Source organism: Maylandia zebra, linkage group LG7 (assembly GCF_041146795.1).
Source record: "Maylandia zebra isolate NMK-2024a linkage group LG7, Mzebra_GT3a, whole genome shotgun sequence".
Lineage (NCBI taxonomy): Eukaryota > Metazoa > Chordata > Actinopteri > Cichliformes > Cichlidae > Maylandia > Maylandia zebra.
Window position 1 is genome coordinate 61,652,584 of NC_135173.1, and position 12,296 is coordinate 61,664,879.

Consider the following 12,296-nt stretch of genomic DNA (forward strand, 5'->3'; position numbering starts at 1 on the left):
CTGACTACAAGACCACCTGTGATTTAGTGCCCCACACCTGGATCCCAGAATGCCTAGAATTGTACAAGATCATTAGGACCCTAAGACCCTTCATCGAGAACTCAATGGGGATGTGGCGTACAACGCTAGGGGCAAACTTCAAGCCCATAGCACTGTAGCTCTGTCCCCACTGCTGTTCTGCTTAGGCCTGAACCCCCTCAAGTCAGATCATTGACAGGAGTGTCTACGGATACTGACTATGGAATGGAGCAATCATCTGCCACCTCCATGTAATAAGCTCAATGCCTTTTATCCATTACCTGCTCCTACATGACGTTTGTGCAATCAGAGTAAACTTCTGTCATGCTACTCTTATCTAATTTTTACTGCACTACCAACTTCTTAACCATGTTTAAAAAGAACAAAATATACATAAAATAAGTACATGTTCTTTAAAAGGAAATACTCCCCAGAGAGTGGCAGCTCTGGAGGTTTGTGATCTGCTACAGCAGCATGACAAAGCAACATTTCCACGTAAGTGCTTTTTGTTTATGCCATGAAATGTGCACCATACATTCACTAATGTAACAGGCAAATAACAGGGCTTCATGTTCTGCTTTCTTAGCAAAAGTGAATTCAAATTTTAGTATCATTTTAATTCAATATTAGTTTCCAAGACATACAACATATACATTCCTGTTTTTGTTATATAACATGAACTTTTCAGAGTGATGGTTAACAGCCCAATAGAAAACTTTATATTCACACTGCTATACACTGTAAGTAAAACTGATTACATAAAACTTCATATAACAGACTCTTTGCATTAAGTCTGTGCTCCTCAGATTCACAGCAGGAGATAATTCATTAAAATCAGTCTTTTTCCATTCATAATCCTCATGTTCATCTAGAACTTGTTTCTCTGTGTGGCCTTAAAAGTCGTCATCATCACATATGTCCAGATACACATCGAAGGCCTCTCGATTGCAGTTTCCATCAGGGGTGAACACATACTTATGGAAGGTCCCGTCCACACATATGGCTGCAGGAGACAAAACAGAACTACAATGACAATTTTCTTTTTTAAAGAAGTTTAAAGAGTTTAGCACTGTGGCTCTACGGCATATGGAGAGAGAGAGAGAGAAAAAAAAAAAAAAAAAAAAAAAGGCACAATGACACAAATTCTTGTTCTTGTTAAAATATCAGATGCCATATGTAAATACAAGTGAACTCATGCTAAGTGTAAAACATGCGTCCATGGTGCATACAGTGCAGAATGGTCATTATGGGAGTTTTTTTCTGGACTACTTTTTTTTTTTTTTTTTTTTTTTTTTTTTTTTTTACTTACAGCAAAGGCCGACACACATGATCCAGGGCTGCAGCTACCGATTGTTTTAGTAATCCAGCAATCCACTGAATATTCAAGCTATAAAGTTTGTTTTTCTTCACATGCCACTATCGTATTTTTTTTTTTTTTTTTTTTTTTTAAATAATTGCAGACATGGGTAAAATGTTTGTGTTTACATCCTTAAAACGCATTAAAAACAGCATCAAAGCAAAGAATCTTATGAATTTTGGTAAAACTCCCATCACTATCAAATCCTAACCAATAAAGAAAACGGGATCAGCTGTTTGAGAGTCTATAGGTTGGTGTGCTTCCAGTGTGGCTCTCTCCCCTCCCCATCTTGACTCTCGGGATGTTACACTGTGACCGACTTCTTTTTCAGATTCCCGATAAGCATTATTTCGCCACACATCTCCTCCTTTATTGTTGAGCCCCAATAGCAGGGTCTCTGGTGCTATGCTACCATGTCCTCACGCCGGAAGTCCCGGCTCTTCCTTCTTTGTTTAGCAGTGAACGAGCCAACCATAACATGCTAGGTGTGAATTTATGGTTATGTCACTGTAACAACCAATGCAGTCATGTTGCTGTGTTGTGTATATGACAAAAGACAACATTTATATTTTGACGTTTCCCTCACCAATGACTGAGTTGACGTTCTTGGAAGTATTCTTTCCAAAAGCACAGATACAGGCACACTCAGCAGGCACAGTAAAGCTGGCCAATGACCATTGGCTGTCCACATACTGACCAATCACAGGACCCACCTTCCCAACACGTGCCAGCCTGTGGGATGAAGAGGAGCAGAGGCGTGAGGATCACGATGGTGTGTGTGTGTGTGTGTGTTAAAAGGACTCAATTAGCAGAAAGTGGTCTTACGCAGAGCGACGGTTGAGTTTGGTGTCTTTGAGTGCAAAGATGTGAACTGTGCCTTTGTCACTGGATGCGCACAAGAAGGATGAGTCATGGCTGAAGTTGATGCTGGAAAGAAAAACCACAAGTATCATTTTACAACTGCCAAATGTAATGTAACCGAGCTACAGGCCATTCTGTAGCTCTGTTACATTAAAACCCTCACCTCATATTTCATGACTTTTCCTAAAATCAGTTTATTCATCATGCAGAATAAATATGGAATAAGAAGGCCTTTTTCTTTGTCTTTAATTTCTCTGATCTTGATGGAGGAACAGAATTAATGTATTGTTCTATTGCCAAAAAAAAAAAAATCCTAGTTTTTAAGATGTAAGATATATATTAGTTTAGACTATTGTAATTCATTTAATTAATTAAAGAAATTACCAGAGAACATAATGTGCCCATTAACACATAATGGGCCAGATTCAGCAACCCCTGTTGATGTTACAACGTATGGTTAATATCAACTGAAGCTGTGCAGTGGTGATCTTTTTTTGAATGAAATGTGTAGACAGATATTTTTGTAACTGGCTCTATTCATATACATTCATAGGAGTTTTAGGAAGAGGGCGTTTATTTATTTATTTTTGATTTATTGGGTGAAGGATCTCTGTAACGCTAAGTGTGCTCCTTGCTGCATGCACTGAGGTCTGATTCTGAGAGGTTTTGAAGACACAGGAACATTGAAATATTCTGGAACATCGGTGCACTACCCATTTACTACTTGAGTGTTTACCAGTAAAGAGTGGCAGGGTCTGTTCCTCTGCGCAGCTCCACCAGTTTGTCCCTGGTCGTTGTGTCGAACAGGCGGATGAGGGTTCCTTTACGAGAGGCTGAAGCTGCCACGCTGCCGGGCTGGTTGAGTGCCACACAGGCAATCTCGCTCTGGTGGGCGTTGATAGTAAAAGGGGCAGATGATGTTCCAGGTTTGGTGTTGGACAGGTCCTGAATAAAAAGCAACATGTTAGACTACGACTTTTACGACACAGACATTTTCTTCAGGAGAAATAAAACGTCCTGTTTGTTTGTGACTTACAACCAGCTGCAGGCTGCCACATTTGTGACCTGGGAAGACCAGAAGCTGTTTCTCCAAACTGGGACACAAATCACAAAGACCTGAAAGAAAGAATTCACTGTATTCAAAATGCTAAGCAGGATGTTGCAATGGAAAAACAGCTCTACACAAGTAGTATGATACCTTTGGGGTTATCTCTGGTGTCAAACTCAAAAAGCTTGACAGGGTTGTCTGGAAAACTGTACACATAGATCCTGTTCTTCAGCACAATGATGATCCTAGAGGGAGCAAAGGCAACTATCATTTTGACAGTTCAGTGACAATAAACAGCATGTGTGAGGTGATGTAAAACTCACTTGTCGTGTCTCATGCGGACAGCCAGAACAGGCTTGGTGAAGGTGAATTCCAGCACCAGTTTGTCCTTAGGATCCCGTGACTCCCGAGCATCGTCCCAAATCAACACTGAGACATTGACATTGTTTTGTTAAAAACTTATTTTTCCATCATGTTTTTAAGGTGCACTCACATATCTTGGGTATAGCAAACACCTCTCATAATAATGACTCCCCCACACACACACACACACACACACACACACACACACACACCGGTCAAAGCTGTACAATGCACGTCCTACTTTAAACCAACTCACCAGATATTTCTGAGAATTTAGGATTGACTCCACCTCCAATTATGGCCAGCAGGTTAGAGCGATGCAGCATGGAGCACAGGGCTACACTGCCAACCTGCTCATGGTCTGCAAATGACACAAACACATATTCAAGTCCTTTTTAGGGAAAGGTGCACAAGAACAATGTTTTCCTTGTATTCTCGTTATGAAAGTCATCGTTTTCCCAGCATTTCAGCCACTTGAGGTACCACGAAAAACATTTAAATACACTAATAAAAGTCTGAAAAGTATTAACATCTATAAACACATAACATGTCTGAAATATTCATGAAACATTTGAAAATAATTACCAAAATGTCTTGAAAAATATTGGTAGCATGTCTAGAAATAATGAATGAGCTCTCTCTCAGGCACTGCTCTACATGTGAAAGCCGGGTCAGAGGACTCACCCAGGTGGCCCTTCTCCATCAGCGGCTCCACGTTGTAAATCCTGACCCCCGTCTCCATAGCGCAGCAGAAACAGCCTGGTGATGATTAGAGGACAGAGAAGATTTAAACCTATGAATCATTCTTATTCAGCTTTGGCAAATCTAACATGTTAGCTGCCTGGAGCCGTTTACAGCCCAGTAATAATCCTCCAAACTGAACCAGGTGCTGGGGACATCAGGGGCTTTTTCATTGTGTTGCCTCCATAGTTCTCTGTAATATTCTGGATATTTATAATTGAGCTACTTGTATATATTAAAGTTATTTCTTATATTTTGTAACTTTGTAATCTATTTTATTATCTAATTTAGTTCAGTCTGTTGCTGTTCCTATCGTCTTGGAGCAACTGTAAACACATAATTTCCTTAGGAATTAATAAAGTATTCTGACTCTGATTCAAGTGCTACATCATAGTGCTAGCAACAGCAACAGTAACAGACTCATCAGACTGATTTTGCTATTATATACTAGTTTAATATATTCTTTCTAAATAATGCTGTTTATCTTCTATATTATCTGCACATGTCCAAAACACGCCTCTCTAACTCTGTCTCCAAACTACTCAACCCACACCTTCCCTCTGATCTACACATTCATCAACATATTGCAATACATTTTCAGTTTAGACAGAAGATAAGTCTCAGCGCTGCCTTGTTGGGGGAAGGCTGTGCTCACCAAGCAGTGACCAGGTCAGAAAATCAGACGATTAACCGGCAAAACAAGTAATCACTGGTAGTTAATGAACGTGTGGATGGATATCAGGAGAATAACTGAAGGTACATATAGATTTTCCTTTATCACACATTTGCCTGGTTCTGTATTTCTTACTAATTCTGTTTTTGTATATGTAATATGTTTAACCACAACCAGCTTAATACATGTAGTTTCTGTCTGGCGGTTAGCTCGTAAATCGTTCTGGGTTTTTCACAGCAGTGTTCAGTTTCATCTATGTGTATTATTCTAATATCATAATTTACCAAATTTTCAGAGAGCGACTTGTAAGTTAAAAGACATAAGAAATCTTACATGGATTATTTCCGAGACAACTTTATGTTGAAAAGCTCTGAAAAGAATGTAGTTACAGAACAAAGCCATTTCCCTTGAAGGCCTTCCCTTTGTGTAGCCAGAGAACGTGCCACCGTTCTCACACCACTTTCTCTAGTTTCATTGTACCCATTGTTATCTTGTTCTTTTGGGTGTGCATTTTCCCCTTTGACGTTAATATGAATAAAATTTTCGAGCCTCTGTAAATCTGCCAGGTTTCTCCTCAGTAACTCAACTTAGTTTGGTTCTAAAACGTGCACCAACTCAGTTCATGAACAAAGGCAACTTACTTTGGTCCTGATTGAACTGCAGGCTGTTTACTCCTCTCTGCTGGGCCATGGCTCTCAAACAAGCTATTACCGGTAAACTGCAGCAACCTGAGAAAGATGGGACAAAAGAATAGGACGGATCTTCAGCCCACAGTCTTCGTTTTTCTCTGGATGCTTTAAGCTGAGCAACACAAGCTGGCAGAGGCAGCTAGCCACATTAGCAGGAGGCAGAAGCGATCATTTGTTGGTTTTCTCTGGATTTAAATACATATGCAAGTCTTACCATAAGGCGCACACCAAAAACGAGACGAACGATTTCAGGCGCTGATCAAACGTCGACTGAAAACAGAAATATTGCAACACATAGGTTTGTTTTTGTTTTTCAAGGAAGACGTCACCGACACGTGCTTCCGGTTAGGTTCCGCTTCCTGTTAAAAACAAGTAAACAAAAGAATTTCTATTAAACGTTAAAAGACTAATTGCATAATCTGAGTTCATAATTGTAATAAACATATTCATATCAATTATTAGCCAACCAGTTTATTTTCATCAGAATAAGTGGTCCTTCAAACTGGAATACTCACACTGGTTTCTGTGGGGCCTTCTATCTTTTTATACCGGTTGCCAAACACCTTCAGGTGCATTACCGCCACCTTCTGGACTGGAGTGTGGATCAGAACAGCTTTTACACCCATGCTCGTGAGAATATGGGTGTTGCTCTACTATAAACTACATCACCTGTATTCCTTTGTGATATTTCTTTTACCCTTAATTGAAGTCTATTTTTCTAAAATTCAGAAATTGAGTGAGTTCAGTGTGCACATCTGATCATCAAGCCTACCATTTCTTCCCCCAGAAGCCAAAAAAAGTGCAAACAATAAAGTCTTAACAAATTCTGGTTAGAGAGAAACAAAGTATTTTGGTTTATTGAACAGTGGAGATGAATCCACCAGATCCTGGCCAGCATATTTTCATTAATAGATGTGTCAGTGATGACAACTAGTTTGTTTGCTGACTGCTAGTGTCATTGTTCAGGTGCTGGAGTAGGCAGATAGAACCACAATGCTAGTAATCTGGTTCTCATAGCCTCCATCGGTGGCACCGAGATCAGACATCATCCCAGTCATGGCTTTCCTTCTCAGTTTGTTTAAGGGAATCTTGGAAAAATGAGAAACAAGCAAAGATTAAAAACAGCATTTTTTTAAACTCATTGAGTCTGCATGTATAGAATTACTAGTTAACTTTGACTTTTTAAAAATATAATAAATGGTTGTCTAATAAATGGTTTTAATAAGCTTTTAAATCTCTGGAAGTTAAACTGCTGCTATCATCTTCGTTGTACATCCAAATGCATCCTCAATAATCGAGGCAAGGAAAACCCAGAAAGGACATTCTGGGATCATCAGGTCATCGCTTTTTTTTTTTTTTTAATTTTAATTTTGCAAACTCCAGATGAACAGAATCAGCTTTCAAGGGCATCTTTGTTGTCAGTTCAACATCATTTGACTGCCATGTCTCGGTCAGACATCTTTTCTTTGTTTGACATTTTTCCCTCTCTGTAGTTGGTTTGCATCTTTTCAGTCCTTAATTTCTGAGACTTTAGCAGTTTCTTTAACACAGCCCCCCTCTGGCATTTTGTAATCTGTTCATTCGGGTCTTAAAGTCTATATTCTGCCACACTAGTGTTTTTGGCCATTTCTGCTGGCTGACTTACATTGTGAGTCTGTTCAGAGTGAGACTTATTATTAGGTCTTTAGTTTCCTTCAGTTATTCTTATACTTGCTATTGAGGCCAGAGCTCAGGTATCTATTCCAGCTTTCAACTGTTGAATGCGGTAAGTAACAAATTACAAAGCCCACCCTATATTTCCTTACAGATTTTCCTTTATGTTGGTATTATATTGGACGGCTTACAGAGTGGTTCAGACTTTAACCAGATGTGCTACAAATTCTGGGTAAACACAAAGGTAACTGCTGATGTCCTTTGCCAATACATTTCATTGGCATATTTTATACAGTTAGGTCCATAAATATTTGTACAGAGAACTTTTTTTTTTCTAATTTTGGATCTGCACACTACCATAATGAATTTTAAATTGAAATGCGGTTGAAGTGCAGACTTTCAGCTTTAATTCAGTGAGTTACATAAAGATTGCATGTACGTAATCCCTTAATTTCAGAGTGCAAAAGTATTTGGACAAATGGAATAACTGAAAATAAAATATTCATATCTAATACTTGGTTGAAAACCCTTTGTTGCCAATGAAAGCCTGAAGTCTTGAACTGATGGGCATCACCAGATGCTGGGTTTCCTCCTTTTTAATGCTCTGCCAGACCTTTACTGCAGCAGCTTTCAGTTTCCATTTGTGGGCCTGTCTCAGGTTTTCAACAAATGAAATTCATGCTCAATTGGCCATTCAAGAATACGCCACTTATTTGCTTTAATAAACTCCTGGGTTGCTTTGGCTGCATGTTTTGGGCCATTATCCATCTGTATAATGAAACACCACCCAATCGATTTGACTACATTTAGCTGGATATGAGCTGACAGCATGTCTATGAACACCTCAGAATTCACTGGGCTGCTTTTGTCCTGTGTCACATCACCAATGAACGCTAGTATCCCAGTGCCACTGGCACCCATGCACGACCAAGCAATGACACTGCCTGTGCCATGTTTTACAGGTGATGTGGTATACCATCATTCTGGTAGAATCTGTCCAAAGAATCCAAATCTTTTTGCATTGCTGAGTTCACTAGTACTTTCCTTCTTTCTCAGGATGTACCAAATTGTACATTTAGCCACTCCTAATATTGTAGCAATTTCTATGATTTTTTTTTTTTTTGTTTCCGTTTTCACAGCTTCACCTGCACAGAAAATGTCTTTTACCGCATGGTTCACAGCAAAATCTTCCAAATGCAAGCGCCACATCTCAAATCAACTCTAGGCCTACTATCTTCTTAATCAATAATGGGATAATGAAGGAATTGTCCACACCTGCTCAGGAAATAGCCTTTAAGTCAATTGTCCAATTACTTTTGGTCCCTTTAAAAAAATAAATAGCGTAGCACATGTTAAAGAACTAAAACTTCTAAATCCTTCATCCAATTTGAATGTGGATACCCTCAAATGAAAGCTGAGAGTCTACACATTATGTCCATGTCAACAATATGAATATGTTTTAGTAAACAGGCAAAACCTGTGTCAGTGTCTAAATATATATACATACGGCCCTAACTGTATATATAAATCATATGTACATATAAAATGATTAAAAATGCAAAATGGTTGTCACAAGGAAACTCACTTTTGCCACTTGGAGGGAAAACAAAAGTCCTATATTAGGCTGGGGTGCTCTTTTTAGCTAATGGATCTTTACAACTCACTTGGTTTTGGGTAAGACTTGAATTCAGAGGCATGGCTACTTTGACAGGCAGCTTGGCTGACAACTTTTTGATGGACAATCCCAGACATTTTGTTGGATCACTTTCTCCACATTAGCACCAAACAGCGCCTCGGTGCACCTTGCTAAGATTCCACATGCGATCACTTCTGGTTCCAACAAAAATATGGTGGCCACACTAACTTTAAAGCTTCAAAATGTGGAGACCACAAATGAAATTTATGTGCAGTGAGCAGAGTTGAGAATATACCACAGCTGTAGAGACGTCGAACCCTTTCAATGTCAGTCTTTGTCAGTTTATCTCTCTGTCCCATTTCCTTCACATCTTTCTTTGGGAAGATGGTGGGCAGGCCGGTCGCTGAAAAAAAATCCCTGACACAAGAGTAATCACCTTGAAGTACCACATAACCTTTACAGAGAAACGGTTTGTTAAGCATTTGTCATTTTGGGTACTGTACCTTCCATAGTGCATGATGGAGGTAGCGTCATATGGAAGAGAAAAGGTCTCGCCATCTTGCATTCTGAAGTTTTTCTCCATCCCTGAAAGACATGTGATACTTTCCCTGAGTGTAAACAATCAATAACCCCCAAAAAGTTTTGGTAAATGCACAATGTGCAGTAAACTGTGGTGAAGCTCATCTTCCAAGATGAGAGCTGTGTTTGCCTCACACATGTAAACAGGTTCATTTTTTTATGTCAAATAAAGGGAAAGCTGGAGTTTGAAAAACACATACATACAAAACACTTTTTCTTATTGTACAAGTTCCAAGCATTATGACCATTTAGCTACCATAGCGTTTAAACAGTACAGATAATATTTGAGGAGAACCCTTACCTGGCATAATGTTGCTGTGAATAACGGTGATGTGCTGTTCACGGTCCATCCTTGTGTGTTCATGGTGGAAACCCAGAGCATGAAGAATCTCATGTGCAATGTTACCTACCATGCACTGGGGCCCAACAAAAACAGGCTGCTCGCCACCCTTTAAGCCCACAAATGACGCACAGCTAGAACAAAACTGCAGGTTAGTGTCCTGTTTTTTTTTTTTTTTTTCTTCTTTTAAATGAGACATCCATCTTTAAACATTAATATCTGAAAAATAAAAAGCAGTTGTTGCTGTACTTAATCTTGCCAGCAGTGAGGAGAGTCTTTTTCTTTTTAAACCAGCGTTATGTGCCTTGGTCAGGGTGCTTAAACTCACTTTCAACTGATCCATTTCCATCCTCACAGTCATGAGCTCTGAGGCATGACTGAAGTACCAAATTCACCATTTTTTCTTTTGTAGACTGACATTGCTGAGTGATTCTCTGTTACGTGATAGCAGTTACTAGATTTAGTGAAGCCTGATATAGGTTCTGAGTATGCTGACCTGCAGTACAGGCCAGAGGTTTCTGCAGCCAGGATGTCATATTGTCATGTTAAGATACAGAAACTGAATATTTCAGAAACCCAATATTTCAGAAACCCAATCAGAACACTAAGTGCTGCAGAAAACTTGGGGTGTTCAGCATACAATCTGAGCTCCAACTGCAGTTCAAACAGAGTTTAGACTGAGCTTCAGAAAACTACATACCCTGTACTGGTTTTGAAGAGCAGGTAGTTTTGCTCGATGGTTCGCTTGTGGAAGGATACACAGGTGTGTTTGGACACCATCTCCATAGCAGAGAGAATATCATCTGTGCGACTAGCTGAAAAACAAAGTGGCAGTAAGACAGACTTCTCAAAGATCCAATGAAATGCACATACTGTGCTTACCTAAATCTGGGCTAATGATATAGGGTATCTCCAGAGTTGGCCAGCTACTGCTCACTGCATTCCTGTCATTCTGCAGAAGAAATGAAATACTTAGAGTGTTCACCGACTGCCTAGTCCACATCACATCTTTGCTCAGTGTTATGAAGCTTAAATGACCTCAATGAACTTTTTCCTACGATTTTCTGGTCTTAACTGCCATGTTCATGCCCTTCTGAATTTGTTTTGTAAATTATGGTTCACATTAGACTCAAAGGAGGCAAGGCCCCACCTTGTTGTTAGTTTCTGTCATTCTGATCATGTTTGGATTCAGAACACTAGAATTATGGTGGCAAAAATGCTCAGCTGGAAGTTTACCACAGGTCCCACTAACATGGCTGTGGTTATGTCCATAATTTACAAAGAGTACGATTCTTGCAAACTTTTTTCCTAAACTCAATGTGCAGACATTTCAAACCAAATTTTGTGTAGAAGTCTGTCTGTGGATCTGTTGCCTCAGTTTTGGCATGTGTTCTCAGATAACTCACCAACAGCACCATGTCTCCTTCTGCCAAAGCATAGTTTTTGTCCATCAGCTCTAACAGAACAACAAGAGGAGATCAGCATGAAGCTACAAAGTGCTACTACAAAGTTGTATTGTTCAATCACATTCACTTATTTTCTACCATTAGTTCATGTGATAACTTTAAGGTTTCCAGTGCTTGTTTTGAAAAGGTTTGACTATTAACTACAAATGATATCCTAAAAACTTCATAAATAACGGCTGATAAAACATTTATCAGCCACACCCTTGAGGTGCTTCCTAGTTAGCCAAAATGATCTGATCCATTAATAATCAAACTCCATCTAGAAGAATTAACTCAGCCCATATGACTAACTAACACTGAATAAACCTAGGTAGCTTGTGGCTCCTGGTTGCGCACAACTGACTGTGCGCAGTGAGGTACAGCATCATGTATGAAGAAAAAATATGACCAAAACACTGTTAGGGCTCACCTTCTAAAGTTTCTGGGTTTTCCTCCATGTAATGCACCGCCTTGATTAGCCAGTCATCTTTAAGAGCTGTAAAAACACATTTACACAGCATAACGCTCAAGAGTGTTCTGATATTTAAAATACCAGGACACTCATCCCTCCAGGCTTAAACGTGAACACATTATACCTCGTTTGGCTTCTTGTAGAGGACTGCAGTACACTGAAACACAACAGGAGAGAAAAACACCCGCTTGCTTATTTAAAGAGGAAAAATGTAATTTAAAAAAATAATCATGTTAGATGCTGACTTTTTACCATCTTTCAGATATTCTGCACACACAAGAGCAACACAGAGTATTTGCAGCATGTTGTTTAAGGTCAGGACACAAGTGAGGCTTCCAGCTCCTCATCCTCATTAATTGCACTAAATAAAATCAGCTGTGAGCTGATGCTGCTTCCTCCTTCAGTCCTGTGAGGCTCATAG

At 39.4% G+C, this 12,296-nt stretch overlaps 2 protein-coding genes across 2 annotated transcripts; both read right to left on the reverse strand.

Moving 5' to 3' along the window:
• Nucleotides 1–614: 614 nt before the first annotated feature.
• Nucleotides 615–6,109, reverse strand: wdr45 (WD repeat domain 45). The gene is made up of 11 exons (XM_076886829.1): nt 5,965–6,109; nt 5,703–5,789; nt 4,332–4,406; nt 3,904–4,008; nt 3,608–3,713; nt 3,435–3,529; nt 3,273–3,352; nt 2,973–3,181; nt 2,201–2,302; nt 1,962–2,107; nt 615–1,021 (listed from the first exon to the last, which is right to left on the reverse strand). The coding sequence occupies exons 2-11, from the start codon at nt 5,749–5,751 to the stop codon at nt 912–914; spliced, it is 1,077 nt and encodes a 358-aa protein (XP_076742944.1). The 5' UTR covers nt 5,752–5,789; nt 5,965–6,109; the 3' UTR covers nt 615–911.
• Nucleotides 6,110–6,580: 471 nt separating this feature from the next.
• On the reverse strand, nt 6,581–12,278 carry LOC101482407 (hatching enzyme 1.2). The gene is made up of 10 exons (XM_004572812.3): nt 12,128–12,278; nt 12,000–12,032; nt 11,834–11,899; nt 11,365–11,414; nt 10,841–10,910; nt 10,659–10,773; nt 9,920–10,092; nt 9,543–9,624; nt 9,335–9,456; nt 6,581–6,838 (listed from the first exon to the last, which is right to left on the reverse strand). The coding sequence occupies exons 1-10, from the start codon at nt 12,177–12,179 to the stop codon at nt 6,789–6,791; spliced, it is 813 nt and encodes a 270-aa protein (XP_004572869.1). The 5' UTR covers nt 12,180–12,278; the 3' UTR covers nt 6,581–6,788.
• Nucleotides 12,279–12,296: the final 18 nt, after the last annotated feature.